The 18,656-nt window shown below is 42.8% G+C and overlaps 1 protein-coding gene across 2 annotated transcripts in view; it reads right to left on the reverse strand.

Moving 5' to 3' along the window:
* HACD2 (3-hydroxyacyl-CoA dehydratase 2) overlaps positions 1 to 18,656 on the reverse strand; it is a 113,782-nt gene that overhangs the window by 38,701 nt on the left and 56,425 nt on the right. For both annotated transcript variants that reach the window (XM_069224315.1, XM_069224316.1), the window contains one exon: positions 7,724 to 7,742. In XM_069224315.1, the coding sequence (XP_069080416.1) occupies positions 7,724 to 7,742 (19 nt within the window). The remainder of the gene's footprint in view (positions 1 to 7,723; positions 7,743 to 18,656) is intronic.

Raw genomic sequence — 18,656 nt, forward strand, 5'->3', positions numbered from 1 at the left:
TTTGGTTTTCTGATTCAAGTCTGCCTGTTCCTGAAAGCTGGGAAGATGGGGTGATTTTAACACCGCAAACCCTTTGTTGATGCCATTTTCAGGGGGGGGAAAAAACAAAAGACTTCTTCTTCAGCCCTTTCCCCCCCATTTAAAAAATACAACAACAAAAAACGCAATTTTTACAGTATTATTGGCTAATTTCTTGGTCTCCTTCGAGGGAACCCACAAACTTTGGGTACCTCTCGAATCCCTAGGATGCAAATTTGGCGTGGGTAGCTTATGTGGTCAAAAATTTATGAGGGCCTAAATGAGACTGCCCCAAATATAAAAAAAGGCCTGGCACCTGAGGGGGAAAAGGCCTGGCAGCGAAGGGGTTAAAAGCACAGAAAAACAAATTCAGCTTCCAACAATACAGTGTCCGAACAGGAGGATTCTAATGCCATTGGTGCCTACGCAAAATAGCAAGGGCAGCATAGATCAGCCAACCTATTAACACCCATGACCACACTCATGTAGAAGCATTAAAAAGGGTAAGTGAAGATGGATGAAATCAGGTCCAATTATTTAACTACTACAAAGCATGTAGTGCATAAAAACAAACAGGCATGCAAACAAGTTAGAGTGCCATCCCACCACGAACACCATCTTACCACACAAATGTTCATCCGCGATTTGTTGATCCAGAACCATACATTGATTGGCAAGACCATTACAGAAAAAGATGTGATCTAAACACCAACAAGCTGAAATAAAGTACCTCGAGATCTTCCACACAAAAGAACTGGAAATTGGGATGACAAGTGGAGCAGGGCTAAACTCAGCAGCCCTTTGTTTGGATGTCGTACCTAATCTTCAACATTTTAACACAGTCACAGAAACAACTACAATGTTAACAAACTGTTATTCTTAAAGCTGTTGTGTTTACTTGTTGTCTCTGGCCCAGTGTCCGAATCTCTTCTTCTTTGAGAGCAACACAGAGCATGGATACAATAACAAGTTTTCAACTCCCTCCTCTGAGCATCATCAAATTCAGGGCTGAGAAATGTATGCCCAAGTGGTGAAGCAGGGGAGGATTAAGAACAGTAACAGACTTTATTTATTGGGAACTGTCCAGTAGACATTGGTATTGATGCATCAATACAGACATCAATGTGCACATGCTGCTCAAGCCAGCACAACATGTGGCATGCCTTTTAAGCACAGCCATAATTAACTCTTGTATGGAGCTATAGCCTAGCAGAGGTCCTATTCTGATTTGATCACGAGGTATGAGAACTGTGTATTGAATATGTGGCATTACGCTTATAATTGTATGCTATCCTATTCGCGGTCTCCATTACCTCTGTATTGTATAATGAAAACCCAATAAACAGATTCAAACAAAAAATGAGGTGTGAGAACTCTGGATTACTGGGGCTTCAGACAACTGCAGCTGGGGTCGGCAGAGCAATGGCAAACGACCAGACAGTGCAGGAGAAAATTGTAAAAGAACCTGGAAAGCTTCTGAATCAAAGCTCGAAGATGCAAACCCACTAGCAATCAACCGTGACTAGCTTAGAGAATAGTGGCTGGCCCCTTTATATAAGCAAACAGGATACAGGATGTGTGAGACAACAGTCTCTTCAGGAACTAAGGTTCAGAAGTTGGTATACACAATAAGGTGGAGGGTACATGGTAGGAAACATCTCTATATTATTTTTAAGTCTCAGAAAACAATGAGCCTTGTGCTGCGCAAAAATAGATCTTCACAAAAGGAGCCATTTGCACAGTAACACTTCTCGGCTTGAGGCTTCTCCTCCCTTTTGAAGTATTCATCTGTTCCTCCAACTCCCATAGGCTTGGGTGTAGCCAGATACGTAACAGGCCCGTGCACCTGGACAACTTGTGTAGGGCTCATATTTTCTACTGTTCCCTTCACGCTCTGCAAGTCTGTAAACTAAACCATGTGTATGGTTGATAAAAATCAGCCCAACCGTTACTTTTTAAGACCGGCTCTAAATCATTAATAAAAATAAAGCAAAACATTTACCATCATCTTTCCCAGCAAATTCATATACAAGCTGAATGAAATGAGCCACGTCAGATACAAGTTCCCCTTTACTGAACATTTAACAATTTCAGATTTTCAGACAGTACATAGTTGAATTCTGCCCTGAACTGAAACCACCTATACACATCTGCCTTGTTGTCATGCATCAAGGGATCTACTCATGCTGCATTCTCCTGCCAAATAGAAGAGGAGGAATGTTGGTCTTGACTTCACTTAAGAAAAAGCAATAGGCTGGCAAGGGAGATGCAACTCTACTTACGTCATGAATCTTGAACCTTTGATGGTTCCTGGAAAAATCATAATACTGGAGCCAAATGAACTGCCTATGGCTCAGGGACTACTACAGTGAATGGCTGAGCTGGCAGCAAATTAGGACCTGGATTGATGGTGGGAAAAGGGAAGATAGACGTTTACAGAATCCCATAGGGGGACAACTGAAACACCATACAAGTATAAACTCAAGGCTGCTGCCTCTTAATAGGCTCTTGGCTGCATAACTACCATCACTTTGGCCAAATTAGTTAAGTCGTGGTTGCTGGGTTTATTCTGTCCTGGAGGAATGAAATTCTGAAGATGAACGTCTCTGAAGCATTTGTTGCTCAGCAGCAGCCTGCATTTTCTTTTGTATGAAGCCATTTACTGAATTTTGTATAAGCATCATGAGAATTAGACAGAGCATGAGTCAACACAAAAGGCACAGATGCAATGTGCTATGGTGAGTATTGTACAACATTGTGTAAAACCGTTACATGCTTGCCAACTTTTTCCCTGATTGAAATTACAGAAGTTGAGGTGGCAACGAGAAAAAAGGGAAAGTGGCATAACAAGGATCAATTGCCACATAGTAACCTACAATATCTTGCAATAGAAGCAATAATGAGCTGAAGCAACGGCAGTACATTTAGAGTTTATATGGCCAGCATCATAATAAAAAAAGAGAAGGAGATAAACTTTGTTTAATTTTGCATTCTTTTTAGCGAAGAACTAGAACATAACGGGGGGGGATGTGATAAAGTCCTCCAGACGAGCTCACTATTCACTTCCTCCTGCCCCACACCCATAGAGCCGCCAAGGTCACCAGCATATTTGTTGTATCTAGATTCCTGGATGAACGCGTCTATGGAGGGGAACCATTTATAGCCAACGTCGCACATCTCACCAGTTACATTTAATCAGCCATGTCTGGATGGAGGTTGATCTTAAATTTCGATAATATGGCATTCCAGCAAAAGGCTATAGGGTACTTACGAAACCTAAGACTGTCCTCCATGTGTAAAGCAACATTTTCTGCCTGAGCTCATGTGAGGAAAGAGTTGGTCCAGGCACCGGCACCAGGGATTCAGGGGATTTCCATCTTATAGTGATAAGGCATTCAGCTGTTAGGAAACCCATGTCTAGAAAACAAGTGATGTCTATGGTCTTCCTGTATCTAAGGTATAGGCCTAAAATACATATTTCCCACAGGTGCAGGTCCGGGCGATCAGCGCAACTGGACAAGAGATGCGCAACATTCTGTCAGTAAGCCTGTAGGCTTGGGCAAGCCCACAGCATGTTGAGTAGGTCCTCGTCAACTTGTTAAACTCAGTCACAGATCTGAGTTTAATCTATCATTATTTTGCTCACTATGCCACCCCAGTTTGAACCCAGCCATAAGCAAATCAGTCTTGAACCTGCTCCCCAAGCGAACTGTCCAGCCCGTACTGGCCGGCCCTCCCTGGACCGGAAAGAAGCATCCTGGGACCGGTTTCAGGGTATCACCCTTCATCATCCACGCTAGCTTCAATCCAGCGGCACAGTGAGTATGTGGCCCACGTCTGGGCATACCCTTCCCACCTATTGCAACTTCAGCAACACAAAAGTATGGATGGAGTGCTGAAACTTTTCAAACATTCACCCCACAGACACAGATTTGGATTTAATCCATCGTTCTTTTGATCACTATGCCCTGATGCCAGCATGGGTAACAGCTGATTTTTCGCTATTACAAGAGAGCTACTGCCATCATCTAGTCACTCAAGAGATTTCACCTTCTCTACCCATGTACTGTGCAACGGATAACTTCATAAGAGGACACTGGTTACCTCGGACTGGGAGAATTCCAGCTAGACACGCTTGAGAATGCAGTCAACAGAATGAAGGAATTAGAAAGGGAAATAGATAAGTACTGTCTGCCCTAGACACTATTGGGAAAAAATGGACAAGTTTAAAAAGGCTACAACTGAAGCGGAAACACATGTGGGAAAAATGATGGCAGTTGAGCATATGGTGACAAACATGGAAAAAAAAATCTATGCACAGGAGGAGAATTTTCCATAAGTGGAAATGTGAAAGCAGTGATGATGTTCCACTGGGGTGTGGCAGCAGCTATATTACAAATGAGGCCCAGAACAGGAAGTTTTGGAAAACATGCAAAGGTCTGTAAATGTAATGGTGTCCTGAGTTGCCCTGCATTGGTTCTGGAGGAGGATCTCATCGTTCTGATGCCTCATTTCTTGCTGATAATCTAATCTTGCCTGATCACACAAATTTGTCTGAAAGAAAAAAAAAATGCAGCTATTCTTCTAATGAAAACATGTGCTCTGGCAGCGGAGCTCAACTGAACTCTGCTTCTCTTCTATGTGCCCACCCTCTGTCCAAGAGGTACAGCAGCCAACAGTCTGGAATCTGTCACCTTCTGGAACAAAGGCCCCTCTAACTCAAATGGTCAACTCTCAGTGTTTATATAACAAAATGACTAGTGAATAATCTAGCTGATTAAAAGTGAAAAAACAAGGCGAAAAAGTGGTGGAAAAATCCAGCCTGAACCAGTGTTCATAATGTGTGTCACATCTATGCATATGTCTATTTACTTTGGTGTCTCTACCAGGCGACCCTAAGAAGTAGATATCAAGGGCATGTTGGTCAGACTTATGCCTCCTATTCTGCTGATAATTAAGTGAGGAGGTGTTGTTGTGAAAACTGAATGTGTCTGTGTCAAGAAATGTGTAGCCAGCTTACTGGAGGCTGACAATGGAAAATAACTCAGCGAGGCTAACACTAAGTGTATTTAAAAATTGTGTCAGGTTCATGAATCTGCAACAGACATCTACAACGACCATCCCTCAATAACAATTAAGCTTGGCAATCTGGACAGAGACTTAGGGGGTCATTACGACCCCGGCGGAACACTGGCGGAAGTACCGCCAACAGGCTGGTGGTGTTCCTCCAGTATACCGCCAGGCTTCAGCCAGGCAGTCATAATCCGCCAGCAGCGCTGCCCTGGGGATTAGGAGTCCCCAAACGCCAGCCTTTCCATGGCGGTAAACATCGCCATGGAAAGGCTGGCGGTAAGAGGTACTCGGGGTGCCCCCGGTGGCCCCAGCACTGCCCATGCACTTGGCATGGGCAGTGCAGGGGTCCCCAGGCACAACAGCCCTGTCGCGCATTTCACTGCCCGAATTACGGGCAGTGAAATGCGCGACAACATTGCCGCCGATGAGGAATGGTAGGAAGCAATTTGGTCATCCAGGGAGGGGACCATCAGAGTGTGCTTTCAACTAGTGTAGCTGCGCTGATTGCACAGATCCTGTAATACAAGGGTGCTTATGCACAGGATAGAACAGGCTTCCTCTGATAGGTGTACTATGGGGTGTAGGTTGCAAGAGGGAGGGTGTTCCTGTAAACTCTGAGACTGTCCAAAGTTGAGGGACTTCTGGGTTGCGGTTTGGGAGAGTCTCAGGCAGGGAGCGGGTTTCCGCACCAAGGCTACCGTCAAAATAGCCCTTATAAACATGTGGGGGGAATGAAAATCCAGATACGTTGCCCAAACTTGACCACTCTGGCATTCACAGTGGTGAAAGGTAATAATGTAAGGTTGTGAGAGGTGGCTGAACCACAGGGTGTGGAACGGATTGATGCAAGGCGGTGAAATGCCAGGTCTATGAAGGTAGGGGATGCCTCCAAAAGTGAGAACAAATCTGTTGAATGTGGGGGAGCTACAGGGGCCTTCTTGGTGACACACTGGTGACAGAATGAGGGTATGTTTGCTCTTGTACATCATAGATGTAGTATATCCTTTGTCTGTGAAGGGATGTCTGGAGGGTAGGAGGGGCTTGCCTACCAGGTAAATTGTTGTGGTATCCTGCGTGATGCAAAGTGCCGGCATGGGGTTTTGGTTGTGCTTATTTCTTATTTTACAAAATATATATATATTTTTTTTTTTTAAACGAAAAAAAAAAGCAAGCAAAGGTTTGGGGTGGTATACACATCAAGGTCTAGGATGGCCATTCACCCACCAATAAGTATAAGTGCTCTCAATAAGGAAAGGGACTGCAAAACAGTGTCTTGGAAGCCCCCCAACCCTGGCACAAAGAGGAAGCAAAAATCTTCAGAAAATAGTAGACTTTCAGTGCCAAACAGGGCCTTTTTAACTCCTAATACAGAGAAGTCTCTGGAAATGGAAAACGACGAGAAACGTATGGCCTGGGTGTTCAAATCAGCACGTCAAAGGAATGCCAACCTCCACTAAACCAGCCTGATGTGTAAGGGCCCACTCTGACAATCAAGGAATTCAGACCAACTGGTTTTCTCAATTTGACTACAGAGTGCACTGCTTAAGATCTGCATAATGCCTTTAAAAAAAAAAAAAAAAATCAGAAGATGCTTAAACAACAAAGAAGGGGAAAGTATCTACAAGAAGAGCAACCGTCAGCATGTTTTCTGAGTCAGGAAGCACAAATGTGTATTGATGCCTATTGGAAATGTGTAAGGGAGGGTGTCAAACTTTAATTAGTAAGGTCGAGCTTGGTTCGGTTTCCTTCATTTGATTCACCCTCACTCTAAAGGTTATGGTAACTTAGAAAAGACCTGTGGGACAACACCAAGGAAGGATATTCTTACCTGCAGGGAATTTGTATGGAACCATAACTCATTCATTCAGTTGTAGGGTATCCAATTGTCCTTTTGCACAGATAGCAATTCTGACAAAAACCTAATCAAAACAGAGCTTTAATTTACAGATTATTCTTCACTTAAGGGACCCTGCATGGATATTTTAGTTATTGAGCAGCAGAAATGGGTAAACAGTAGGTTGTCTGCTGTGGACATATGGTGAATGCCACAAGGAGGGAGCAGACTAAACCTACATGGGGTAATGTGGTGGTTTAATGGCGCCTGATTGACCTTAACAGACCAAAGATGACACTACTGAAAAATAGCCATCAGAAGGCATGCTGTGAGATTAAGGCTCTCTCAAGCTCATTTAAAGTACATTAAAGAGATGGGCCTTTGGACTAAAAACCAAATAGCTCACCCTACGCAAGACTCAACTGTGCACAAGCTCCACTATTAGTAGGGAGACAGAGGTTAAGAAAATGCAATGTATCTAAGAAGCAGGTGGAGCTCGTTTTAGTTATCACATACAATTGTGGGGTGCTGGGAAAGCAACGGAAGGGATTTAAAAAAAAAAAAGTCTCATGCACAGTGTTCCCAATATTGCTTCCATGCTCAGCAGTCTGTTTTCTCTCATCGCTACCACTTTCCCCAAAGCCTAAATAGTACCTGATTTGAAAACATGTGCAACATGAAGCCATCATTCGACCTGTCCTTTCATTTCAACTCACTCTAAATTCTGTTTATTTTACGTTTAACATCTACTAAGAAATTTCATAAACAGAACACCAGTAATGCTGCTTCAAGACTTACCAAAAGCACAATGTAAGATCTAAAAAGGAAAGAAAAATTTAATCAGGGATTTGCATAAACTAAGCATTTTCTAAGATACATGCACAAAGATTCAACAACAGCATATTTAATAACAATGCGCTTATGGAGCTTATTTATTGAGATTAACATGTTTTCAAGAAAAAAAAAAAACTTGCTGTTCAATATTTTTTAAATATGCCCTTGCCATACAGACTAGTGATAATTATGTCATATTTGACCCTTTAACCCTTTTTGTCACAAATTTTGAGCCGGATGTAGGATGAAGTGAGGCTGTTCCTGTATTTGTTGTCAGAACGTGGTACATTTCCTAAACCTCTGCATAAACTGAAATTGTTCTGCTTCTCCTCATGCACAACCTAGCTAGAGTCCTTTTCCCTACGGGTCTGTTCACTGTCAAGTTTTTATTATCTTACCGTGTTCAGTTTATGGCCATTGTGACATCTGTCAAAATTGAGCAGGATTTCAGTAGACACCAGGAGACCTGCTTCGAATTGAGAAAGATGGCCAAAGATAGACCAATCCTAAGTCTGGGTGCTTCCTGAAAACCGTTTTCCTGAGCAAGTGGTGTGGGGGTGGTTTGATGTCGGAGTGCTGAGGATTTGTTAGGTAGGATGGTTCCAGTCTAAGCACAGAGGCTTTTTGTTTGACTGCTGCTAGTTTCAGAATTCGTTGAGTGGATAGATATTCACTGCAGATGCCTTCTGGCCGTTATAGGTACGTGGAAAGGAGGACCACAGTAAGCAACAAGAAAGTGCAAATTATACAGTGAAATTGGGCACATTTTTTGATAGTATTACTTTTTCTTGTCATTTGTGCACAAGTTAACTCTGCCTGAGTAAAGGATTCAGCTCATTACTACAGGTGTAACACCCAGATGGGGCGTTGAGCAGCTTACAGTCAACGTTTGCTAATGGCTTTCCACTGCCCAGCAACAAGTGCTGCTGTGTTATATTGGGTCCATTCGCACTAGAAAGATTTTTTTGTTAAAATCCGCAGATCATGAACAAAAGGTGGTAAATTTAGAATTACGCAGAAAATACCACTGCTGCAGAACCACATAATTCCAGTGGCCCCAGCTATTGGCAGACACACCGGAGAAACTACTTTGTGAAAAATCTCAGGCACCTTCCTTCAACAATAATAATGAACACTGCATCAAATGGGAGCAAGATTCCTCAACCAACGCACGAACCAGCTGCTCCAAGATTTAGAACAGTGAGGTAAGCATAACCCTTTCATCTTATTCTGATGAAGGTCATCCCGTGAGCCATTTGTCCCTTTAAGAAATTACTTTTTCTGCTGGGGAAAATGACACGAGAAAGAAAATAACATCTTGTTTAATCCACCATCCCCATCCTCATAAGGAAACAAAACTATATAAAAGACTCAAAACATATGTGAAAGAAAATAGAATTTCCTAAAACAGTAAAAGGCTGCCCATGGTAACTATACTTTTCCATAACAAATAAATGAAAAAGCACTAGATATGTGTAACCTTTGAGTAACACGGACTCCCTAACATCAGTACCATTTCAGCTGTTTAAAGGGTGAGCAAGAGAACAGAGGAGAGAGAATAAAGAGAGTGAAAAATAAAAAGAAAGATAACAGAGGGCTGGTATGATGACGGCATTTGCCAACATCTTCCTGTTGCAAGCAAGCTTGCCATTAAATAGACCAGATTTCACATTCTCTAAGAAAAACATAAGATAAATGGAACGAGATTAACTATATATGGTCCAAGTTAAGAATACATACAGAAAGAATGTAAAAGACACTTGCCGTAGATATAAAACTAACCACATTAACAAGTAAAACAGAATGCAACAAAAGCAAGGTCTCTCAACAGCAATGTAGACTCTTCTGTAAGACGTACATGAGCTGACTGGTCACTCTGATATAAGTGTGAAATCCAACCACTCAATAGATACACCAGTAGTGTCTGCGGGTTAGAGGTGGGGAGTTGGAAAGGTTGGTTCCTCTCCTAAGAACTTCCTGTGAAAGGACAACAGGCGTTCCTAGCCACTGTCCTATTACTAAAATGCGCAGGCAGGCTTTAATCTCAAGAGAGTACCTGCAATAATTGCAACAGCCCCTGAATACAATATCTCGTTGGCTGTTTAGGTTCACAGCACTGGCACCTTAGCAATCACCAACGTAAAGGCATCTATAAAATCTTATTAGGAGAGAATTAGCTTCTCTAGGCATGCCTGAAAATAAAATCAAGATCAGAAGCATTCAGAATGGTATTAGCTCAATAATAAAGAGAAAGACAGACATTTGTCCTCTTTAGTCCACACCCTTGAAGTACTTCACAAGGTTGTGTGTTTGAACACGGTCTGTGCTCATTCATTGACATTTAAACAGCAGAAATACAGCAAAGAAATGAAGAGGCTCCCGAGTGTGCACAGACTTAGACCCCTTGTCAACCAAAAAGAAGCCTGCGATTTGCAGATTATTTATCCTCGCCCCTCCAAGATCTTCTGCAGTGCTACCACAAAAAATGCCTCCTATGTCTAGTGCAATCCTACCACATACATGTATTCTGCTTCATGTCAATAAAGTCTGTATTTTGCTCCTTTTAATCAAGGGTTGAATAAAAGGCTTTCTTTTGGGTTTCCTGAGAAGGGGAGGAACATTCTATTCAGCTGACCTGCACACAAATGCCACTAGGATAAGAGCTGTATCTACACAGGTTAGTTGTTAGACTAGTGCAAATGGACTAAACATCTATCCTCAGCCAATTCAGCAGAAAGGATTATGTTACTTACCCTATAAGCATCTGTTTGTGGCATGTAGTGCTGTAGATTCACATGCTCTGCATACCGCTGCCATCTAGTGTTGGGTCTGAATGTGTACAAGTTGTTTTTCGTCAAAGAAGTCATCAGAGTCACGAGGTAAAGTGATCACTCCTCTCTGTGATAATGCGCATGGACATCAACTCCATTGTTATGTTGTTTTCCTGCAGTCAGGTGAGAATGGAGTGTGAATATAGTGTTAGTAAGAGATGTCCATGCATATGAAGTGTAATGAAAATACTGCAAAGGCCACGGATGTCCGGGAAGGTGGACGGGCGCATGTGAAACTACATGCCATAAACAGATGCTTACAGGGTAAGTTACAATCTAAACAGACGCTTACAGGGTAAGTAACAATCTGTTTGCCGACACATGTAGCTGTAGATACACATGCTCTGCATAGACTGTAAAGCAGTGCCATTCCAAAAGCAGTGGGTAACCCATGGGTGATGCAGTTGTTTGAAAAAGAGTACGAAGCACAGATTGTCCAACATTTGCTTGTTGCAGTGCGAAAACATCCACACGTTTAGCAAATATGTGCGGATTTGACCATGTGGCAGATGTCAATTATAGGTATGTTACCCAAAAATGCGATAGATGCACCTATTTTACGAGTTAAGTGTGCACTAGGAGGTATGGGTAGAGCTCTTTTAGCTTTAGTAGAACATGTGACTAATCCATCTTGATAAACCTGCTTTAGATATAGCCTTCCCTATATGTGGAGGTGAGAAAGCCACAAACAGTTGTTTAATGTTATGAAAGTCTTTAGTTCTATCAATTTAGTAAATTAACGCTCTTAACATCCAAGGTGTGTCACACTCTTTCTGCAACTGAACCAGGGTGGGGAAAGAAAACTAGTAACTCAACCGACTGGTTCAGATGAAAAGTGGAAACCACTTTTGGATTACCCTCTTAAGACCTTCCATAAACGCTTTAATTACTGGAATTTTGAATAATGATAAATGTTGTCTGTTTTGTAGATACACTGCCACAAGATGCAATCATACTGAAGTATATGCTAGCCCACAAGTTTGTAAACAGAGCAAATAGCAAACCATATTTTGTATAGTTACATTAAACGGATCAATTTGTTTGTTTTGACAATACAGAACAAACCTTTTCCATTTAGCGGCTCAGCATGCTCTGGTTGTGGTTTTACGTGCTTCCTTAAAAATGGCCACGCATTCTGTAAGTAATTAATTTTAAGTATCCAAACTCTATGACCTCAGGAGCAAAATTATAAGGTTGAGTTCTTTGATATTTGGGTGCCTGAATTCTCCATGGTTCTGAGTGAGAAGGTCCAGGTGTAAGGGAAGCTTCTCATGTGGAACTACTGAAACTTCAAGTAGTGTTGTGAACCATGGCTGGCATGCCCAAGTAGGAGCCACCAGAATGAGGGTGAGAGGACAGTGTTTCCTTACCACAAATGGAAGGGGAGAGGTGGAAAAGGGTACGCAAATATCCTTAACCAACTCATTCACAGAGCAGTGACCTTGGAGATAGGGTGTGGGAGCCTGGAGGCGAAGTTTAGGCATTTTGAGTTGTTTGCTGTTGCAAACAGATCTATCTGTGGAAACCCCCACCGATGGACGTATTTTTGTAGGACTGGACGGTGGGGCTCCTATTCGTAGACTTGGTGCTGCATTGTGCTGAGTAGATCTGGAAGATCGTTATCTGTCCCTGGGAGGTGCTCAGCTAACAATTGAATGCAATGGTGAATAATTGCCCAATGCCAGACTGCCTGAGCTAGTTAAGACAATTGTAGAGAGTGTGCTTCCCCCCCCCTTCTGCAAATAAAACATGGCTGTTGTATTGTCTGTCCAGACTAGAACAGTCTTGCAGATGACTCAGACATGCTTTGGAGTGCTAGATGAATAGATTGAAGCTACATGTAATTTATGTGTAAAGCTGGATGTTTGGTGTCCCACAATCCCTTTATTGAGAGACTGTTTTAGATGAGCACCCCATCCTGTCAGGAATGCGTTGGCTGTGAGGGTGATCTGGGGAACAGGGTCTAGAAACGACCATCCTTTTGTCAGATTTTGTGTGTTCCAGCATTTCAGAGAGAAGTGCATGTGCTGTCTACCAACACTAGATCGCGTAATTGACCCTGTGCTTTAGACCACTGAGTCACCAGACACTCCTGCAGTGGATGCATGTGTAGGCATGTGCATATGGAACTATTGCAATACCAGATACTATTATCCCTAGAATTCTCTGAACTGTTTGTACTGGAATGTGCTGATTGCGGGTACTTGACTCAATAAGTACATTCTGAATCCTGCTTGGGTTGGGGTAGGTCAACCCTAAGTGAGTGTTTAGAACAGCTCCTAGATAGGGCTGTATTGGAGGCGGCTGGAGGTGGGATTTTTGTATGCTGATGGTAAAACCTAACTGGTGAAGAAGATGAATGGTTGTCTTTGTATGCAGAGGACAGCGGTGAAGTGAACTGTACTTGATAAGCCAATTGTACAGATAAGGGAAGACATATATGCTTTGTCTGCATAGATGTGCTGTGACTACTACGAAACATTTTGTGAAGAAATAAGGTGCAGTTGTTACTCCGAAAGGGAGTACCTTGAACTGGAAATGCTTGCCTTGTATGGCAAATCTGAGACATTTTCTGTGTGCTGGATGTATTGGGATTTGGAAAAAAGCATCCTTTAGATCTAGAGCAGACATGAAGTATTCTTCATGTAACAGTAGTATCACATCTTGTAGAGGACCATATGAGTGTTCTGACATGATGAAACAATTTAGTGGTCTGAGATCTAGAATTGTCAGAGGTGAGCCCTCTTTTTTGGGAATGAGAAAGTATAGAGCATATACACCCATTCCTTTTTGATGATTGGGAACTAACTCTATTGCTCCTTTCTGAAGGAGAGACAGTTTCTCTTGATTTAACAGGTGTAAATGTTCCAGAAAGAGTTTGTGCTTTCTGTGTGGTATGTGTAAAGGTGTGGTGATGAGCTCCAGGCAATAACCATGTTGAATAATATCTAACAGCCACTGATCTGTTATGTTTTGCCAACTGGGAAAAAATTGCTGTGGATGTCCCCAGATAGGCGTTGTGTGATCGGGAGGAATGAGAAGAGAGTCACTGCTTTGGGGTGGAAGGGGTGGCACGTATGGAGGCACCTCTTCATCGACCCTTGGAATGGTTTCCCCTGTATGATCCTCTGTCAAAACCTCTAGAGGGGGATGGTGAGTGTTGTTGCCTGAAAGAGGTAGAGAATTCTGATTTTATTTGCCTATTGCCTTGATTGAAGGCTGGTCTGCAAAAGGAGCCTCAGTTAGCAGGAGTTTGAAGGGCCCCCCTAGACTTTGCAACATCAGCTTATTTTCTTCTTTTTTTCCTAGTGCTTGGTCCACTTCTGGACCAAAAAGGTGCTCCAGATCAAAAGGGGAGCTGAGAAGTGTTTGTTGTAACTCAGGTTTAAACCGTGATATATGCAACCATGCGTGACGTCGTAATAAAACACTGGTGTTTATATCTGGATGCTGTATCTGCAGCATCAAGAGCACATCTAATAGAGTTATTAGACATTAACTTGCCCTCCTGTACAAGTTGTTGTCCTTCTTTTTAAACACTTCTGGGAGATGTTGTATAAGATCTTCCATCTCAGTCCAGTGGGCTCTATCATATCTTGCTAACAGTCCATGTGCGTGGACAATTCTCCAGTGGTTGGCTGCTTGAACCCCACCCTTCTGCATCAATAAGCTTAGACTCCTTGTCTGAAGGAGGTGCATCCCCAGATGTTTGAGAATTAGCTCGTTTACAAGAATTGGAAACTACCATATAATCTGGAGAAATGTGTTCTCTAATGTAAGCAGGACCTGAAGGGGGTTGTTTATATTTTTGATCAATCCTAGGTGTAATTACTCAAGTGCTGACAGGGTCTTTAAAAATTTTGCCTACATGCAGCGTCATACCCTTTCACATGGGCAGGTATTGAGATGCCCTACTGGTGGAAGAAAGGGTTTAAGATAAGAAGTCAGCTTCTATAGGGTTCTAATGTTATTGGACCTGGGATTATGCAGCCGCCTTTGCTAACAACTCATTGAAGGATGTGGTGTCATCTGGTGGCGATGGTTTCGCTGGGTATGAATCTGGATCTGTATTCCCCTGGTGCATCAATGTCATATGTGTCCCAAGGGTCTAATGGTGGCTGCTGTGTGTCATCATCCCTCCCCTGATCTTCTATAGAAGATTGTGGAAATACTAATGGAGTTCCCTCTATTACATCTTCTGCTTCTGAGTGTGAGTTGTGAAGGAGGTGGAGGAGAGGGTGGTAAAGGTGGAAGTATTGGACTAATGGCAATGTCCTTTTTGTTTTTCTTCTGAGGAGATGGCTGTATATCAATAGCCTCCTCAAATAAAGTCTGGCATCTAGAGTGAGATAGTTTTGCAACAATCCGGCCAGTATTCGGTTAAATATGGATAGTCTTTTGTTTGGGATTGAGCTTCTCCCCCATAGTTTGTAAAATAGCCTCCGGCAGCGAAACATTTATTTTCGATCCAAATGGCAAAAAACTTTAGATGCAGGAGAGGGCTTGAGTTTTGATGCTGAAATGGTCCATGCTGATGTTGTCGGGATCGACGGCTGCTTAGGTTGGGTTGATGCTGAAACCAACTGTTCGGTGCTGCCCGTGGCCTGACGGCAGTGGTGGCCCGATAGCCTTATTTTGAGTTGAAGCTGAATACTTCTTTGTGAGTGTAATATGGGCCTTTGTACTCACTGTGTGCTGCGCCAGTGTCTGCATGCTGGTTTCGGTCTTGGACTCCGATCCGGAATCTTAAAAGGATAAGGCCTCCTCTTCCGGCGCAGAAGCCTCCTGAAACTCTTCCTGCGGCATGATGTCCTGGAGCCCGAACATGTCTGGTGTCTCGTCAAGTTATTTTCGCTGCATTTCTTTTAAACGTGCCCGACGATCCCGCAGTGTTTTGAAAATGATTGACAGGCCTCAAAGTTCTCTTCGTTGTGATCAGGTGATAAACAACGGTTAGACATTGAGTGTATGTCTGCGTGGGGATATTTGGCGTGACACCTGGGACAAAAACAATAAGGTGCCTGTTCCATCAGCAGTACTTTTCTTTTTGGTAGGGGGAAAAAATAAAATAAAATTGTGACTTGCGGAGGGAAAATTCGTGTGTGACGTTATCAAAGGATTTAGGGCCCGATTTAGACTTTGGCAGATGGGGTTACTCTGTCACAAATCTGATAGTTATCCTGTCCGCCGTATTATGATCCCATTATATCCTATGGGAAACGTAATATGGCGGAAGTGATATCCGTAGAGTTTGTGACCGAGTCACCCATCCGCCAAACTCTGAATCAAGCCCTTAGTGTTACTGTATGACCACAGGTTGCCCAAAGCGGATATTACTATCAAGTCCCATTGCACAAACCCAGTGAGCTTTGCAACCTGCAGCAGCCAATTAACTGTCCATAGTGGAGCGTCTGCAAGAGGCACCTTATCATTCTTTTTTTCCCTTACAAAGCTTTACAATTTCTTAAATGTCGGACCCGTGGCCACAGGGAGAGCGTGCGGGACAGAATTACCATATAAGATGTTTGATATGCCATACTTCTCAATACTAGATAACTCAAGTTTTACCAATGTCCTAAGGTCCCTCATAAGAGACACCAAGAGAGGGTTGATGTTTAACTCTCAGCTTCTATGTTGCACTTTCCATTCCTAGGTAGTCAAAGTGGTTCCCCCATGATCTGAAAATTCATGTTGGCCAAGCATAGAGGGTCATCCCTATGAACCAGCACATGAATAATTTTACCCAAGTTTGAATTCGCTCTCCCACTTGTGCTAACCAGTATTTAGCATTTGAATAGGTGTGCAAAAGGTGAGGAGTACCTCCCAGAAGCAATAAAGACTAATCGGAATGGGCAGAAATGACTTCTATGAACCACAAAGAATATGTAGGGTGGGACTGTGAGCATATTTGTTTTTGACTACACAGTTTAAAAAAAAATTGTTTTAAGAAAGGGAACAGAGAATACAGACCATTGTAAAGGCACTGCATGAAATACAGCACATTACATATGAAAGGACAAGGTAATCCATAAAGGAAGGGGCCTCACCTGCTATGAGGAATCCTAGGCCAAAGTGTGCCCACCACTTTCCCCATATCTTGTGGTGCTTCGGCAGGCATTCTCGTGCAGGATAATCCTGCAGTTTCATTGCAGCGCACCAATAAACTCACTTTCTTCACTCAGTTAGGCTGGAACAACTTTCTCTGGCAAGAGATATCTAGTTTAGCAACTGGGGTGGACACCCTAACCATAGTCCGCTCAGCCCGGGGACGCCAAGATCCTCCAAAGTTCCTAGAAGGCAGATCACTGGGGTCAGTTCCACTTCTCTCTCCAGAACTAAGAAAAGGGTCATCCTCACTCCCTGCCAGAAATATTACAAGCGTGGGTAGGACGAAACCACATGGAAGAAGTCAACATCTGGGGTAGGGCAATGAAAGCAGGAGGGGTGCGAGCGCACCCTCGAACACCAAAGCAGCCGTAGTATGAGGTACGAGGTGTGTACATAGGATATTTGGACGAGAATTGATCTGGAGGGGATAGCAATGTCCTATGGGGCCACACGCACATCTCACCAGTCTACCTTTTTCAGGGGGCCCATGCAACTTTCCAACTTCTCCTTGAGGGTAGGAAAGTCCTATGAGCATCCTTTTTGACATTTTCAGTGTTGAATTCTGCTTGAATGTCAAATCCTGTCTAACAAGTCAGCTGGCTTTACATGCAACACTTCAGGGCGCACGTGAAGGTAAGTGAAATAGAATATGAAAACAATTAGTGTATATCTAGTTGCTTAAACCCCTAATTTTGTTCAATCAGATATCTGTCTCTGGGTTTTACATATAACACAAAGCCCTTCTACACTGGCTTTATTTGCAGGGGGCTGACGTGGCTTTGTTTCAGGAGACCTACCACTTCCAGTCCTGATGTGCCAAGATGGGCGGGAAGAAATCTAGATGGCCAAGAATACAGGCAGATAAGCCCTCACTTTTGTTACAACTACTCTGCACAGCTAGGTATGGCTTAGAGCCTTTATACCACTGGATGCTTTGAGGGTGGCCCAGCAAGATGGGACTTTTCACGCCTTCTCTATCTGTGCAGTAAAGTGAGTCACATCCTGAGAGTGGGCTGACTGTTAGGGCTTGATGTGAGGTGGTGTCTGTAATTCTGCAATTATTATGCTGAAAATAATTATGTTAGTATTCCTATATACTTCCTTGTAATGTTACATTTCATGTATGAGGAAACGGATGTCAACAAAATCAGTTTAAAATAAAGTGTTTGAAAAAAAGTGTATTCCTGTGGTGGATTGGATTAAAGGGCTCAAGTTTGAAGGTAAAACCTTTCACAAGGACGAACCTGGATGTGCATCTCATGCCCGCTCCAAAGCCGTTAGTCAAATTGCACCTAGGTTCTGGTTTACAGTGACCATTATCAATCATTGGCACCTTTGGCTTCTTGGCGCAATTTCTACTTAAAATTCTAAAACGCCATATCCCCAATACTCCTTATTGGATTTTTGTCTTTTTGTTGTCATTTTCACTTTACTTTTTCAAATTCAGTTGTGGATTTTTAGTGTTTTGCATTTTGAATTTATTACCATTTTGGTATGTCATAAATACTATACATACCATCTCCAAGTTAAGCCTGTCTGCTCTGTACCTTAGCTTCTTAGCTCAGGTTAATTTAGTAACTTTAGTGGGTCAACCTAGAAGGATTAGGTTTGTTCCTTGGGGTGGGTAGTCACCCCCAACAAGTAACAACCCTATTTCTTGCAAAGCCCTCAGAAACCTCTTGCATCTGAAAAGTAACAGAAAGACCACACACCCTTGGCTGGAAAGCATCGCAAAAATTGGCTGGTGATGGCAAGGACACTGCATTAGGCATAACGAATCCAGCAATCTACAAATAGAAATTTGTAACCAAGGGGATACAAATTTTTCTTTGGAGTTTGCCTCAGGTCTTTTGTAGCCCCATAATGACAATAACATAGATGTTGCTGTGATGCTTGTGCTGGCAAATATCGGTCCATCAAATCACTCTCAGACAGGGTCTTGTGATCAAGTCCTAACC

Source organism: Pleurodeles waltl, chromosome 3_1 (assembly GCF_031143425.1).
Source record: "Pleurodeles waltl isolate 20211129_DDA chromosome 3_1, aPleWal1.hap1.20221129, whole genome shotgun sequence".
In the NCBI taxonomy this organism is placed as follows: Eukaryota; Metazoa; Chordata; class Amphibia; order Caudata; family Salamandridae; genus Pleurodeles; species Pleurodeles waltl.